The sequence below is a fragment of the Salvia miltiorrhiza genome, unplaced genomic scaffold (assembly GCF_028751815.1).
Source record: "Salvia miltiorrhiza cultivar Shanhuang (shh) unplaced genomic scaffold, IMPLAD_Smil_shh fragScaff_scaffold_2_2:::fragment_3, whole genome shotgun sequence".
Taxonomy (NCBI): domain Eukaryota; kingdom Viridiplantae; phylum Streptophyta; class Magnoliopsida; order Lamiales; family Lamiaceae; genus Salvia; species Salvia miltiorrhiza.
The window spans coordinates 207932-225832 of NW_026651451.1; the positions used below are offsets into that span (position 1 = coordinate 207932).

Here is a 17901-nt window from a genome sequence, read left to right on the forward strand (position 1 = left end):
ATAGAGGGAGTACTATAAACATTTATTATTTTAATTTTTTTATACAAATATATTTTATTATAATATTATAAATTAGTATTTAATTATTTATTATTTTTAAATTTTTATATACCCAAATTTTGGATTTATAAATCATAATAATGGATTATTAATCAATAAAAATAGTATTTATGTACTCTAACTGGATGGAATAAAATTAATCGGAACATTTATTTCAGAGAAAGTGTTTCTATGTTACGTATCGTTTACTCTCTCGTGGTTTATTCTCACTTTTAGAGTCTCTTAGATGAGTAATGTTTTCCAACGAGATTAAACTGTCAACATAAATAATAGATTTAAAAAAGTAATTGAATATCAAATAGCATTCATTTAATTATTTGGTGTGAAACTTAATAAATGTAAAAATCACATCCATGTAAATAAATAGAAATTTGTGTTATATATTAACTTAGATTATCCACATGATTTCTTTTTTTTTTTTTGATGAAATTACATTATAAATAATACAAATCTCACACACACACCCCACCTAGTGCTTATTGTGGCCGAGAGTACTCGAACCTGTGACCTCTTGGACAACAGGCAACCACCCCAACCACTAGGCCATCCCAAGGGGACTATCCACATAATTTCTTACTTTGGAACGGACTGGAGCATGAGTTACCAAATGCTGAACTACATACGGTATGATGTTTGAAAACATACTTTTTAGAATTGAGTTGTCAAGAAAACGATACTAATACTCCTTTTATCCTATTGATATGGGCACGAGAATTAAAGATGTGCATTTTAGAGTGTAAAATAAGTAGAAACAACATGTAAAGATGAGGTGTAAAATAAGTTTGTAGTGTAAAATAAATACTCTCTCCGTCCACGATATCGCTTCCATATTGTGGACGACACAGATTTTAAGAAAAATGATGAATAGTACTCCCTCCGTCTACGATAAGTATGGTAAAGAGGAGAGGGCACGATTTCTAAGAAAATATTGAGAGATATGTATAAAGTGAATGAAGGGATTCACTAAAATTGATTTTTTTAGGTATTAATAAATGGTCCGTGAGATGTATTTTTTGTAAATATTATGTGTGAATAAGAGTAAAAATACAAAGGGTATAGACAATAATACTCTTGTAACTTGGCCTTCATCTCCCAAACCTCCCATGACATATCCCCACACACAATCAGGAGCGACACAATTTATTACGCAAATTATTCTCAATTTTACATTAGGGATATTTGTCGTAAAATACATGAACTTTCAGTAAATCCTAGTTTTTCCCATAACCTTTAAAATTTGAAAAAAAAAATACACAACCTTTCAATTTTTTCTGATTTTTTCCATCATTATGAAATATAACCCCAAGTAGAAGTTGATTTTAGAACTTTTGGCTTAGATTTGTTGATATCTAAACCGATGCATCGACTTTATTATGCCACATTTATTATCCGTCATGCTTATATATCAAAAAATCTAAGTTAAAAGTCTTAAAATCAACTTTTATTTTGGGGTATAAAGGAAAAATAAAAAAAAATCGAAAGGTGGTGTATTTTTTTTCAAATTTTAAAGGTTAAAAAATCAGAATTTACTAAATCTTCGTGTATTTTACGGCAAATATCCCTTTACATTAACCTACTTCACCTGAAGATGCTAATCAATCCAAAAAACTTATACAAATAAAATTTTACCTAGATCAAAAAAGATGAAAGAAAAGCTACCATAAAACATATAAAACAAATTTAACATTATTATGTATTGTTGGGGGGCTTCCTTATAGGGAAACACCCATCCAAAAAATGGTGTATGCCGCTTAAGTTGCGACGAGCACACGGTATTCTTTAGTAAAAGGCGAAAGAATAGTTCGCTATGTGCTCAACGCGCGGCTGCGTGGTTTCACAAGTGTAGTCGGCCATTGTTTTATAGTAGCACATAGTTAGACCGTATCTCTCTGATTGTCGATGTGGGATATTTAGCTTTTTTACTTGAAACCAAATCACAACCGGCGGTTTTCATCCATAAATGCGATGAAACTATAACCAACTGCAATTTTCTTCATCTAGCAAGAAGCTTCAACAGCTCATGCATCATCGCCATCATTCTTGTTGCATCTCATATCGGTTTCGCCATTGAAGAGCTTCAACATACTCTCTCTCTCTCCCTCTCATCTTCTTCCTCTCTCTCTCTGGAGCCTCAGCATTCTACAACATATATATCTCACAACCGCTTCTCTTCTCTTCTCTTCTCTTCGCCTCTCTCTCTCCTCTGCCTTCATCTCCCAAATCTCCCACGACAGATCCCCACACGCAACCAGGAGGCGACACACGCCTCCCAGTCGACACATATTTATAGTCACGTTCATTGTACTGATAACGGGCTTCACTAAGTGTAATGATCTCCGTCTCCACATCCATTGTTGCGCAGTACCTCCCCCTTCCCCAGTGCAGGAAACCTTCACTAGTCAAGGGAGCCTTATCGAAGAAGAATGGCCTTACATGGTGGGGGAGGTGGTGAACCTCGACGTGCCTCCAGGACTCATCGACTCCAACAGTGAGCACGTCAAGACCGAGGTCAATTTGTAGGCGTGGTGGCTAATGTATATCATTTGTAGGGCTGTAAACGAACAGAACTACTCGGGGTAGCTACTCTCATTGATTTACATAAAGTGGCAGAGCTTTAAGCTTTATGGGTGATAGGAGGAGTCGGAGTAGCTCAGTCCAACTTTTAAAAAAAGAATAAAATTAATTTATTCTTTTAAAAAATAAATTATTTTTTAAAAAACAAATATAAAGATGTAATTTTTTATATTTTTTCAACTATAATGGTACAATTTGTAGGGATAGCACTAGTATATTATTGAATCAATAGAAAGAGAATAATTATTTATTCTAGTCGGTGATCGAATTTCAATCCTAAATCCATCAAAATTCTACTTACACATAAAAATGAATTGTATATACTGCCCGAAAAATTTGGCTCGGGGGCTACCGCCCCAAACCCCCATTCAATACCTTCAAGTTCAGCACCCCTATCGACAAATCTTGGATCCGCCCCTGGGTACAGAAAGGGTTTGGGTGGGAAGGGTGGTGGGGAGTATCATTTTTTTTTTTAATTATATTTTTATTATAATTTCATTAAGGATATAATAGTCTATTTACTCAAAAATTGATTAGATTTAATATTTTTTATTTACATGGTTAACATTAACCTTTTGTTAATTAAAATGGTTGTTTCCAAGTATTAACACTGTTATTAATGTATTTTAATTTCTATATTATATTTTACTTCAATAAAATTAATATAATAACATGAATCAAATTAATTTTTTTAAATAATAAAATATAATTTAAAATTTAAACGTGCATATATTGAAAAGCAAATTGATACAACACACAACTAAAAATAAAAATACATACAATTTGGGACACAAAAAATAAAGGCAAAAAAAAGGAATTGGAAGAAAATTAAAAAAAAAAACTTGGGCCAAAAAAAGAAGAAGAAGAAGAAGACGAAAAAACAAAAAAGAATAAGAAACGATCGAAAAGAACAAAGGATGGAAATGGAAGAATTGAAGAAATTTTCAAAAATAAATAAATAAATAAATAACTTTTTTTTTGAAGGAAAATAAATAAATAACTTAAAGTTGTAGGTAACGGGGTCCACGTGTGGACTACTACCCCAAAACATATCTCCCACTAGTTGAAAATATAAAAATAAATTGCATATATGTGCACTGTGCACTGTGCACTGTGCACATATACATAAAGACATATGTACATCATTTTAAACAACACTACAAAATTGCATAATGAATATACCCAATTGTGGTTCTACCTTAAAATCTGTATATAATAAAACTTATTTTCTAATGTCACGTTTATTTTTCACTAATCACACAATTTTCAATAAATCTATCAATATAAAATTTGTAATTATTTATAAAAATTAAATTAAAAAAAGACAAAAAAAAATTGCACATGTGTATAAATACAAATAGTCAATACTAAATTAAAAAAAAAAAGCTATTTTTAAATTCACATTAAGAAAATAACATGTACTCCATCCGTCCCACTTAAATTGACATACTTGCATTTTTTGTCTGTCCCACTTAAATTGGCAATTTTCTATGGTCTCTACTTTCTCTACACACATAAAATAATTGGACCATACCTACTTTACACTCTTAACCATTTATTCTTAATTTTCGTGCCCAACTCAAAAGTGCCAATATAAGTGGGACGGATGGAGTAATATATAATTTCGTGCATAGATGTATCCGGGAAATTTCGATGTTGAAAAGTATTTTTGTATAAATGGGTTGGGCATAGGGATGGCAACGGGCCGGATCTGGACCGGGTCTGGCCAATACCAGATCCAGATCCGTTTTCATATACCAGATCCAGATCCAGATCCAGATCCGTATCCGTTGATCTGAAAATTTTGGATCCAGATCCAGATCCGCGGGTCCACGGGTCCAGATCCATGGATCTACTATTTTTAAATTAAATTAAAAAAATTTCACAAAATCAACAACATCTAATTTTCATCATAAAAAATATAACACAAAATACTTTTATCTAATTACTTTTAGTTTTTATTCTTTTGAATATAATTTATTTATTATTTTTAATTTAGTTAATATTATTAGTAAACTAAATATAAAATATAAAAAATATATATAAAATAAAACGGATCCACGGGTCGGATCTGGGCCGGATCCGGATCTAAAATTTCAAGATCCAGATCCGTTTTCAAAACTGAGATCCAGATCCAGATCCATCGGGTCTAAAAAATTGAGATCCAGATCCGTAAAAACGGATCTTGATCCACGGATCTGGACCGGGTCCAAGATCCACTGCCATCCCTAGTTGGGCACATTGGGCCGAGGAGGAGTGGGTTGGGTTGCTGGAACATAGTTCATCCTTCAAATCCAGTAGAATTAATTATTCTTGTAAAAAGGTTTCTTCTTGAATTAATCATTTCTTTTTCTGAGGAAATGGGACCAACTTGATCATCAGTAATCAACTAATCATAGTATATTCACCGATGCATGAACTGGAAAATGAAAATCAGCATCAATCACGTATGCTATATTAATTAATTCATCATTTCAACTTTCATAAGCAAGTTTGGCACACAGTTGAAATACTTTATAAATGTGTGCGAAAGAGATAGTAGAGGAATCATGCTACTTCAACTCTATAAGATTGAGCTGATGAGTTGGAGGATATTGAAAAGAATATTGTAGCAAATTGTAAAGGGCTTCCTTTATAAATTACTATTCCCTTCGTCCCATTTGTATTGGCCTCTTACTTTTGGACACGGAGATTAAGAAAATCTTTATTTATGAGTTAAGTAGGTGGAGTGCTTTACTTTTGCCCACTTAGGAGCCCTTATTTTTGGGGATGAGATCCAATGTCCCATAATTTTATGTGTGTCACTGTGTCCCATTCTTATATCTATTATTTTAAAAATATTTTTTATTAAAATAAAATTTATTATGATACTATGAATTATATTTAATTTTTATGTAAAAAATTAAAATTTTTAAAAAATATATACCATGACTTTGAATTTATCAACCTATTATGAACTAATAAAAGTGAAATTAAATGAGAAAAAATAATTATATACCCTAGATTGATGGAATAAACCCTAGTTAATAGTCACAAAATTAAACTAAAGCATATAAAGTTGAAATTGAAAAAATATATATATAAGAAAATAAATAAAATTGAAAGTGGAACACAAAGTGGAACATAAAGTGTGGTACACTAAATCTCATTCCTTATTTTTGCTATTTTAAAAAGGGGATCAATACAATTGGGACAGCCCAAAATGGCAAAGAAGCCAATACAAATGGGACGGAGGGACTATAACAGAAGGTCTTTTGGCAAAATCTGAGCGCCTATCGTTGAAGCTCCAATATTTCTCATTTGTTTTTACATGTTTTAACTTGATTTAAAATTAAGAAAACATTCTATAAATTAAAAAGTGATTAATTTTTATCAAATAAAATAACATCTCGAGTTTGTGCAAGCAGGATTGAGTCTCCCAGATCCTCCGAGTGAGATGGTTATCATGGAGAATCTACAAACGCTCAAAGGAGTAATGAATTTGTATTTGAAACACTCACCGCCGTCGCCATCTCCGACGCCGACTCATTCTTGGCTATGCTATCTTCCGTGTAGTTGAAAACGAGAGGCGGAAACTCGGGGAAATTGGAATCGTAAACTCCATCGATTCCTGCGTAGTAAGCGTGAAGGATGTCGGTGGTGATGGGCAGCAGCATCGTCAGGTTGTTCATGCTGGCCATCAGCCTCGTGGTCCCCACGCACGCGCTCTTCGTGCAGGGCGATAGATTCACCGAGAGCGTGAAGAATAGATTCTTCATCACGTTTTTTGGGACGTCCACGTTGTCCGCGAGGCTTCTCAGTCTGCTTGTGAAATCGGCCGATGCCGCGGTGTCGTTGTATTCGGGGAAGGATGGGAGCGGCGGCGGCGAGGGCACCGTGTAGTTCCCGACGTACTCGATGATAGCTGTGGTCGGGGTGCTCACGTATTCTCCTCCCACCACGTAGATTCTGGATGGCCATGTAGTAGTGCAATGGAATAAAATAATTCCATTCAAAATATTCTCAAACATAATACAGGCTGATTTGCAATGGAATAGCAATTGTGAGGTCATAATCTGTCCATGCAAAGTGATGATAAACAATACCGATTCTAATACTCTTTTAACTTAACCACATCAGACTATTCTTATGCGGAAAAGCCGCATAAGCTTTAGCATAGTTTTGCGGTAGCTTTATGGAGTGGAGTTGATGCGTATCAAGATTGTACAAAATGCAATGCCGGCATTGCTTCCCATAGAAGGCGGCAAAATAGAAGGCTAAAACATGTGGATATTTAACCCAACCAAGTGGTTCAAGAACTGCACCATCTTCAGGAGCTAACTGTTGAATCCTCCATTTCTCAGCTCCCAAGTCGACGTTGGGCAGCGCCTTCCTCCACTCGCCCGTCTCTGCCTTCATCTCCCAAACCTCCCACGACAGATCCCCACACGCAACCAGGAGCGACACACACCTCCCAGTCGACAGATATTTATAGTCGCGTTCATGGTACTCATAAGGGGCTTCACTCAGTGTAATGATCTCCGTCTCCACATCCAACGTCATGCAGTATCTCCCCTTTCCCCAGTGCACGAAACCTTCACTAGTCAAGGGAGCCTTGTCGAAGAAAATTGGCCTGACATGGTCGGGGAGGTGGTGAACCTCGACGTGCCTCCAGGACTCATCGACTCCAACAGTGAACACGAAAAGATCATCGACTCCAACAGTGAACACGGAAAGATCGTCGTCAATTTGTCGGAGTGGTGCCGAGTGGAAAACAGCGGATGGTGCAATCACTTTATATGCCAAGGAAGCTGCAGAGCAGCCCCGTTCCGGAGATTTCATGGGCCCTAGGCGAAATGAGAAAAAATGGCCCTTTTAATTGAATATGCTTGTGTGCTTGTGGGCCCTTTTTTTTAATAGAATAAGATTGGAGCTTTTGGGTTTGTATGTATTTTTTACTGATTGAGGCCCATTGTACAACTAAAAAAAATTATTTTCATATAATAATAGCAATAAAAATAAAAAAATTGGGGCCCCATTCTGCCCTGGGCCCTAGGCGGTCGCACCCCTCGCCTATGCCCAGGGCCGGGCCTGCTGCAGAGCATGCTAAACCACAGTGGAACTGGCAATACATGCGCCCTTTAGGATACGGTGGGAGGAGGAATGACTGCCTCGTTGCAGGATTCGCAAGACGAGGGAAGCGTTTGTCGTCCAACTCCAGAACCAAACCGTTGCAGGTAGCAAGAACTCCCAATTTGGAGATGTGATTTAGCTCAGATTTGAGGATTCCACCATCTGCGTCAGCTGTTACATAAAGTGGCAGTGTATTACCCTTTACGGGTGATAGGAGGAGTCCATAGGTAGCACCGTGCATCTTCTCGTTGATGAAGGCATGAGAATGGATAATGCGGTACCACCGCCGGCACACGAGCCTCGCTCTCTCGTAGAGATGATCGGCCGGCAAACGGAGGAGGATTTCGAACAATAGCTCTTTGGGGAGGGACTCTATGTTTGTTGGCATCCCCTCTTTACACCTCCGGGAATAATAAGCCCGACTTCTAATGTGTATCATCTACAAATTTTTGTTTTGGAATAGCATCATCAGTCATCACTCTACTAATCAATCGACTAACCAATTCACTAATCTTTATACAAGTGCTTTATCTGCCCAAACCTTAGATGCTGAGAATAAGAAAGCCATATGCATATCAATACCAATGTCTTCTATTATTAAAGGATTTCGAAAGTTTAGGTGTATTCAATTCAGACTTTTAAAAGTTCTTTAAAATCCAAAATATTCAATCCAGATTCTTTAAAGTCTTTTAAAATTTAGAGGTATTCAAACCAGACTTTTTAAAGTCTATTAAAATCAGGTGGTATTTAACATTTCATGGATTTTAACAATCCATGAATTCTAATGGATTTATTAAAAAAAATACAAAGGACGAAATCCGAGCTTCAGACTTGAGATTTCGATTGATTCATCTAAATTTCACGTGATTCCACGCGGAGTCTATGACTTTTTAAAGTCCTTAAAAATTCATGGACTTTTTAAAGTCCTTTAAAATCCTAAAGAAGCTCAATCCAATACACCCCTAAATTTCAAATAAAAAACCCTTTCTTATGAAACATATCATACGGAATTTCAGCTCTAACCTAAATTTAAAATAAAAAAACCTTTTCTTATGAAACATATATTCATAAGGAATTTCAGCTCTAACCTAAATTTCAAATAAAAAACTTTTTCTTATGAAACATATATTCATAAGGAATTTCAGCTCTAACCTAAATTTCAAATAAAAAAACCTTTTCTTTTGAAACATATATGCATACGGAATTTCAGCTCTGACCTAAATTTCAAATAAAAAACTTTTTCTTATGAAACATATATTCATAAGGAATTTCAGCTCTAACCTAAATTTCAAATAAAAAAACCTTTTCTTTTGAAACATATATGCATACGGAATTTCAGCTCTGACCTAAATTTCAAATAAAAAACTTTTTCTTATGAAACATATATTCATAAGGAATTTCAGCTCTAACCTAAATTTCAAATAAAAAACTTTTTCTTATGAAACATATATTTATAAGAAATTTCAGCTCTAACCTAATTTTCAAATTAAAAACCTTTTTCTTATGAAACATATATGCAAACGGAATTTCGGGTCTAACGTAATTTTGAAAGACAGCCATCAGCATATCAAACAAGGGAGAGTGCTTACCGATTCTCTACTAAGAATGTCGGAATGAGGATCCGAAACGCCGCCGTCGGTGCAGCAGCGGCGCGGAGGCGGTGGCTTGCGGAAGGCTGGTTTCAAACGAAGCATTTCAGCTTTTCTATTTCCGGTGAAGTGTCTAAAACGCGGCGGCAGAGTAAATAAATTACAAGCGGTGGACCCAAATAAATGCGGCAGTTTCCCGCCCAAACCCAAATAACAATACGAGTTCTTTTTTTTTTTTTGGATTATTGATGGATAAATATATAAATTTTGAAGCAATTCTGATTTTTAATACATCAAATTTTAAAAAGTGTCAAAAAATACAACAACTTATTGATCAGGGTAATTTTAATACAAATTCTATTTTTGATTAAATTAAAAGTGATTTGGATGAATTAATTCTGAAATTTAAATGAATTAATTCTATTTTAGTTTTTGCATTTACCTATATTTAAGATTTATATTTATTTATTTAAACATATCATTTACTAGAGAATTCAATCACAAAGCTTTTCAAATTCCTTTGCCTCAATCCAACAAACATGAGAAGCAAATACTTTTAGCTAAGATTCGCATTAATCTTATTATTCAGCTAAGCAAAGCAGTATGTATGATTTTTTTTTTTGAGAAGTTGTACTGAAAAAAAGCTGCAGGCAATAGCAATATTGATAAGTCATAGTAGAACATGGAGCCAAAGTTTTTTTATAGGACAAATTTTTTTGGGTTCGTAATTATAGGGCAAATTTTTGAAAATTCAACATGAGTATGACAAAATAAGTCTGAAAAAATAATTTGTCCTGTAATTGCAAGTTCGAAATAATTTGTCCTACATTTACAAATTGCAAGCTCGAAAAAAATGAGACAGAAGAGAGATTTTTTTTTAATTTTTAGTCTTTAAATAAGGATAATTTTTACATTTCAAATCAAATATTTACATATATCAAATTAAAGATCTTATCGTGAGATTTGGAGAGGTGAGTTAACTTAGATATGTGTATTTCGCCGTCTGTGTTGGCTATTACATAAAGTGGCAGAGCTTTAATTTCTATGGGTGATAGGAGGATCCCGTGCATCTGTGCGTTGACGAAGGCATGAGAAGTGGATAATGTGGTACCACCGCCAGCAAACGAGCCTCGCTCCGTCGTAGAGATGATCGTCCGGCAAACGGAGGAGTTTTCGAGGGAGGGACTCTATATTTGTTGGCCTCTCCTTTTTACACCTCCGAAAATAATAAGGTCGACTTCTAATGTTATATCAACTGTAGGGCTGTAAACAAACATAGCTACTCGCAAACTACTCGGAGTAGCTATTCTCACTGATTTACATAAAGTAGCATAGCTTTAAGCTTTATGGGTGATAGGAGGAGTCCATAGTAGTGAACGCAAACAAATAATTCCTCTCATCTTCACAATTAATGAATATAAGTAATTTGTATAAAACATAATCCACCTTTTTAAGATTACTAAATAAAACTAACACAAAAACTTAGGTACAGGCAGATGTATCGTACAATCGAGTTGATTCGCATTCAGAATAATGTCATTTACACGGTTCGGGTCAAAATGCTGATACGAATCAGGATGTGAATCAGGGTCTGAGTGCAGGTGTAACCCGATTGTACAATACACCTAGTTGTACACAAAATCACCTCTAAAACTAAATGTTACATTAAATTAACAGTAGACTGCTAAACTAACTATTAGTAATTAAATCGTCAAGTATAAAATTAATTCGAACAATAGGCTACAACAAATAATTAGTTGACCTTATATTAATAAAAGAGGTGGCCTTGGGTATAATTAGGTGTACCGTATAATTGGATAGCAATCACATCTAGACCCTGAACCCGCATTTTGACCCGGATCATATAAATAACATTATTACAAGTGTGGATCAATCCGATTGTACGAGTATATTGTACCCAAATTTTTGCGTAAATAAAAATGTTCCCCTTTTGAATGTTTTGTAGATTGTTTTGCTCAATGTATTGGATTCATTCTTGATTAAGGTATTTTTTTAACCTTGTTTTTAACCTTGTTGCTTACATATATATTGAATGAACTATATCAAAATTAAATTATAAATATATATCTTTTCAAGAAAGAACTTGAATCCATCTTCCATGTCATCTGTTTATCAACGCATATATATGAAGATGAGATAAAAACAAGACACAAAAACAAAAATAAAAACAAAATTCCAGATTGATATCTTTGAAACCAAAAACTTAATTAGTGATCGTTTATGATGAATTCAACGTCCAATGAATTCCTAAATTAACAACCTACACACAACAGTCATTCATCGCACTATTCATAAAAAGAATTTTAGCTATAACTCGTTTACTATCAAGTCGAGCTCTGCTCTCTCTATACATTATGCGGATGCCGTTGCGTTCGATTTTTGACGAGGAGGAATTCGCAACTGAACCTTCATCGCGTCATAAACCGTGAATCCAATCGCAACAGAAGGTACAACCTGAAGGAAAGGATCAAACAGCATAAGCATCACGGATTCTTGACAATTCTTCGATGGCAGAAATAAAATTAGCTCGTCTCTTCATGCCCAAAGAAGTTAGGGTCGGACCACGATCATTCATCGTAGAAAGGTGAAATATACTAGAAAGCTATAATACTTACGGCTCATGTTCGATCAAAATGTGCAAATTTCAATATTTGTGCCTATCGGGAAGTCTACCTCGTTTCACTAACGCGTTGTGATTCGATAAAGGAAGAGACGAGTGAATTGACTCGAGATGGTAAGTTACCTTGATGTAATTGATGCTTAGGCCAGCGAACAACTGTCTCCAACCGTGATTACGGACGATGAAAGCGAGCCCCTCCCACGTGCTCTTATACACTTGACCACCTTGCGATGAAGGTTGCAAATGCTCGACCTGGAATAACTCGGTATTAGTAATTTAAAGACACGTCGGCCCAGAAAAAGTTCATCAAGATTTCCCAAGTAACATGTACAAATTATCGAAGGAAAGGCCGCTTTGAAGGGAGACGATTAAACAAGAAATGATCGATCCATCAATGTATGTGGTGGATTAGCTGATATTATTTTTATCTATCTAAGCTATCGATCAAAGTAAACACCCTCAACAGAAGTAAGCGACAGTGCAATACCTGCATCTGCCTCCTCACAACATCTAACGGGTACGTCAAAGTCTGTCCAAGTACACCGGCTATGGCTCCACAGGATAGCCGCATTACAATCGACTTCTGGTGTTCTTCGGGGACGTGCCTCTTGAGTTCCTCGTAGACATAAAACTTCAGGCCAGCATACGGAAGAATACCTATAAGTGTCGGACCTGCGCAAAGAAATATCGTCAATATCAATTTTGATAGTAAAATTTTGCAACTTCAGGTTATTATTATTAGCAAAGTAGTACAAATCCATGCATTGGCTTCAAGATGCCTCTAAAAATTTCAAAACGACGCTGAAATAATATAACATACGATCAAATAGATTAATCGAATTTCAAGTGTACCTATGCCACGGTAGAGACCGCGGACTCCCCCTTCTTTGTAGACTCTCTTGAATACATCTCCAATTCCATTGTAAGAAGGATTGGCATTAAATTGTCTCGCTCCATGCTGCAAATTGCTTCTGGTGTCTACAACCTGAAAAATCGGAATAGCAAACGAAAATTCAACCACATATAGTATAACTAGGCAAGAGAATTCTGTGTATTTATGTGTGTCACTGCTTATTAGATTTGGACAATCATTTTTTGGTAGGATTCCAGTTAAAAACATGAGGACTACTGTGAAAAATGGGTTTTTCTTGAATCTCGTATAACTTCTTAAGCGAGAAATCCAAATGCATACCTGGTACGCGAGTTTGGTGCGAGCCAAATCTAGTGGATAAGTGCATAAAACTGCAGTACCACCAGCAGCCGAGCCGGCTAAGAGATCCACAACGGGACCCGTTCCCAAAGCCGAGTAGTTATCCAAGATTCGTGAACGGTACTGCTCGTAGGCCATGAAATGTAATGCTGCATAGGGTACAATCCGAAGTACACTTGCTCCATTCCCTCTGGATCGCAGAAAAAATAGAAAAATAACAAAGAAGAATAAGCCAACCGGGCAATCTGGGTGATGATAAATAGATAATGACTCGAAATGAATGGTTTGAAGCTTACTTGTAAAATCCTGCTACACCTTCATGCTTCAGTAGCTTCTTCAAAGAGGGGTAAACCCCTAGAGACTGAAAACCTTGCGTTCTAGTCTAGAAAAGCAACGAGTAACAAAATCAGAAACGCATAATAATCCAAGCAACATTTCCAATTTGAATCTGAAGCTAAAATAGATGTAGCTTCATCTAATAATTCAATAAACTCTATCTAGAAAAACAGTCAAATTAAACAATAAGAGACGTTGTACATTAGTCAAACCAAGTTCAAAAATATTGCCACAATTCAGGTATCGTAGTGAAGCTTCCCTTATTTTTTCTTTACATAATAGTATTAGATATTTAAGCTTTCTCTCTATTTACAAGAGAAAGTATTCGGGCATAAATGCTTCAGACAAACGTGACTAGTTTATGTTCCGAAATAATTAACAAGATTAGTAGACCTAGTGGCCAGAAGACAAGAAAAGGACGAGGGAGTCACGAAGATGGTGCCACTGAGTGACTACAAGCAAGAAACGATCAACCAAAAGGGGAGCAACCACGATTTCGAGCACTATAAGTACAGTCAAGAATCCTTGAATTATAGGATAATCCCAAATGCTCAATTTTAACAAGCAGACATTAACAATTCAATCCTTCAGACCCTCTAAGAACGACACTTGTATATAATGCAACCATATGACACTTGCTCTCAACCCTACAAAAGTTTCAATTCACCACCACGATTCGGGATTATACGCACATGAAACGATGTCACACACATCACAAGGCAATGTTGCATCAACAACTTTTCATTGGCATGATCATTCAATCCTTTGAGCTCTCTAAGAATGGGAGAAAATTACCTAACGCAATCGCACGAGATTGATCCCAACCATACAAACAGAACAACATGAACCTTCAACCCTTTGATTTCTCTAAGAATGGCAAAAATACTTAATGCGGTCACAAGAGACTCGATCCCAACCATACAAACAAACAAATTAACAAAATCCAACAACACAAATGAAAAGACCTCTTGGCTAAATCGTGAAATCACAACTCAATATGCACAAAACAAACATTCAATCAACTACTTTCCATCACATAAAGCAGCATCAACAAACAAATAACAACCTGCAGAAGTATCTTAGTTCGTTCCAACGGGGCAACGGCCGTCTTAGCAAATCCACCAGCTGCACCACCAGCAATCAGCTCCTTTACATACACAGGAACTGTATCTATATATTTGGCCTCTCTGTGAGCCTCCCTGTGAGCAGAGGCTGCTCCTGCAAATCCAGTCACATTTGATGACAGAGTAGAACCCTGTGATGAATTCATCATCTTCGAAATCTAATTTCAACAATTCAATCCCAAAGATCCAATCTTTTTCACCCAATTTTCAACCAAAATCGAAAAAAACAAAGAACAAATTATTTATCCACCCTTCAATTTATAGAACTCCTTATCCCATCTATCTCTTGGAATAGAGAAGCAAAACGATTTATTCCCAACAGGCAGAATCAAAGGCCTGGGAACAAAATCTATGTTCACAAGCCAGTCTTCTTCGCTAAAATCAAGATTCATCAAAATTTCACAGCAAGATTCAGAGAAACGATCGACGCCCTTCACGATTCAAACACAACCGCCATCAAATCACAATAGGGTTTCAATCAAAAACGAATCTTTTTTTTCTCAAACAAAAAAACAAATCCTAATCTCCAGCTAAATTTGAGTCTCTAGAATCTAGATCAAGAAAAGCCTCCAAATTATAAGAAAGGGATGAGAATGAAGAGGCTTTTCTTGAAAAGATAAAAAACCCAATTTGAATTGGTCTTCCAAAAATGGAATTGTTTATGACAAATTGAATTTCTAATTTTCCTCCTATTTCCTCGGTTCCTGGAAGGTATCGTTGGCTTGACTAGAGAGATTTTAGGCGAAATACTGGTAAAAGAAAATAATTGAAATTGGTGGCGGAAAAATTGAGGCCTAACAAACCGCCGAAACAAGAGACATGTGATTCAAAATAAAAAGGTTTTTTTTTTTTAATTATTTAGATTTCGATTTTAGGAATGAGAATGAATCTATATCTATATCTATATATATATAAAAGTGGAACCAATATGCCTATACTATTTTCCCGCCCAAAGTGTAGCATTAATTTTAACCTTAACTAGTATTTTGCCCGTGCGATGCACGGGTATTATATTTTTTTAGATATTATAATTTTATTTTTTCTTTAAAAAAAATTATTATATTTTTTATTTTATATTAGTATTAAATTATATATTATATAAAAATAATGTGATTGTGATGAGTTAATATTATTTTTTGAAGTGGTATAAATTTAGGAATATATCTTTGTAAGTGACATGAAATCACCAATCATATACTATATCAATAGTTTGAAGTGAAATTGTCTAAAAAAAGTTTAAAGTGAAATTAACTAAACGATGAGTTGCGATCATATTTATTGAGCTTCACTATTATGTACACAACATTTATTTATACACTTGTTTTAAAATTTAATAATAATTATGCAAACGATAATTTATTATTGAAATCCATAAAATTAAACATATTTTGTTGTTGATTTTATCATAGCCATTAAAAATAATGTATTTACAATTTTTTCAATGAACACATGATCTGCTTTTATATATAAATGTAGCTTTCTGATTAGACGGTTGCACTCCGCGTTCAAACTCTGACCCCGCGCTCAAATACAAACCCGCTTCCTGATTCGAACCTTGTAAATGACACTATTCAGTTATACAAATGACATTGTCTGTAATTGACTCTATTCTGTTATACAAATGACACCACGTATAATTGACATTATAATATTATAAATGACACTTCCTGTCATTGACATCATAAAATTGTAAATGACACTATAATGTTTCAAAATGTTATAGTGTAATTTGTATAACTGAATAATGTCAATTATAGGCAGTGACATTTATATAACTAAATAGTGTCATTTACATGATTTAAATCAAAATGCAGGTTAAGGTCTGAGTGCGGGTATAACCCGATTCTACAGTGCACCCAATAGCACCTAAGTTTTTGTGTTCTGTTTAATTGTTTACCCTATTTTTATAAACGAAAAATTAGTGTTGCTGATTATTTTGTTTAAAGAATATAATTGTGTAAATTGATTAATCTATATATATATAAAAGTGGAACCAATATGCCTATACTATTTTCCCGCCCAAAGTGTAGCATTAATTTTAACCTTAATTAATCAGCAACACTAATTTTTCGTTTATAAAAATAGGTAAACAATTAAACAGAACACAAAAACTTAGATGTTATTGGGTGCACTGTAGAATCGGGTTATACCCGCACTCAGACCTTAACCTGCATTTTGATTTAAATCATGTAAATGACACTATTTAGTTATATAAATGTCACTGCCTATAATTGACATTATTCAGTTATACAAATTACACTATAACATTTTGAAACATTATAGTGTCATTTACAATTTTATGATGTCAATGACAGGAAGTGTCATTTACAATATTATAATGTCAATTATACGTGGTGTCATTTGTATAACAGAATAGAGTCAATTACAGACAGTGTCATTTGTATAACTGAATAGTGTCATTTACAAGGATCGAATCAGGAAGCGGGTTTGTATTTGAGCGCGGGGTCAGAGTTTGAACGCGAGTGCAACCGTCTAATCAGAAAGATACATTTATATATAAAAGCAGATCATGTGTTCATTGAAAAAATTGTAAATACATTATTTTTAATGGCTATGATAAAATCAACAACAAAATATGTTTAATTTTATGGATTTCAATAATAAATTATCGTTTGCATAATTATTATTAAATTTTAAAACAAGTGTATAAAATAAATGTTGTGTACATAATAGTGAAGCTCAATAAATATGATCGCAACTCATCGTTTAGTTAATTTCACTTTAAACTTTTTTTAGACAATTTCACTTCAAACTATTGATATAGTATATGATTGGTGATTTCATGTCACTTACAAAGATATATTCCTAAATTTATACCACTTCAAAAAATAATATTAACTCATCACAATCACATTATTTTTATATAATATATAATTTAATACTAATATAAAATAAAAATATAATAATTTTTTTTAAAGAAAAAATAAAAATTATAATATCTAAAAAAATATAATACCCGTGCATCGCACGGGCAAAATACTAGTTGTATTTGTATGAACATGACCAAATTCAAGTTTTTTCTTTTTTCTCATAAAACAAGATTTTTAGATTTATCTCGTTTATGTTGAGGCCTACTCGATTTAAGTATCCAAAATGAGGAATCACCATAAATGAGGAATCACGATTTGTTTAAATGTTGAAATGATAATCATATCTAGGACTGGTAATCAATTCAGTTCGGTTATAATCGAATCGATTTACGGTACCGATTAAGAGCCAAAGTAATAACTGAAA

At 34.5% G+C, this 17901-nt stretch overlaps 1 protein-coding gene and 1 non-coding gene across 2 annotated transcripts; both read right to left on the reverse strand.

Moving 5' to 3' along the window:
- Positions 1-1765: 1765 nt before the first annotated feature.
- LOC131002898 (U5 spliceosomal RNA) lies at positions 1766-1886 on the reverse strand. Its single transcript, XR_009094443.1, has one exon. It is a non-coding gene; the product is annotated as a U5 spliceosomal RNA (small nuclear RNA).
- Positions 1887-11536: 9650 nt separating this feature from the next.
- LOC131002891 (mitochondrial carrier protein CoAc1-like) lies at positions 11537-15474 on the reverse strand. Its single transcript, XM_057929386.1, has 7 exons — positions 14589-15474; positions 13483-13568; positions 13169-13376; positions 12829-12961; positions 12464-12648; positions 12100-12228; positions 11537-11810 (listed from the first exon to the last, which is right to left on the reverse strand). Exons 1-7 carry the CDS (start codon positions 14793-14795, stop codon positions 11709-11711), a joined length of 1050 nt encoding a protein of 349 aa, XP_057785369.1. The 5' UTR covers positions 14796-15474; the 3' UTR covers positions 11537-11708.
- Between the last annotated feature and the right edge of the window lie 2427 nt (positions 15475-17901).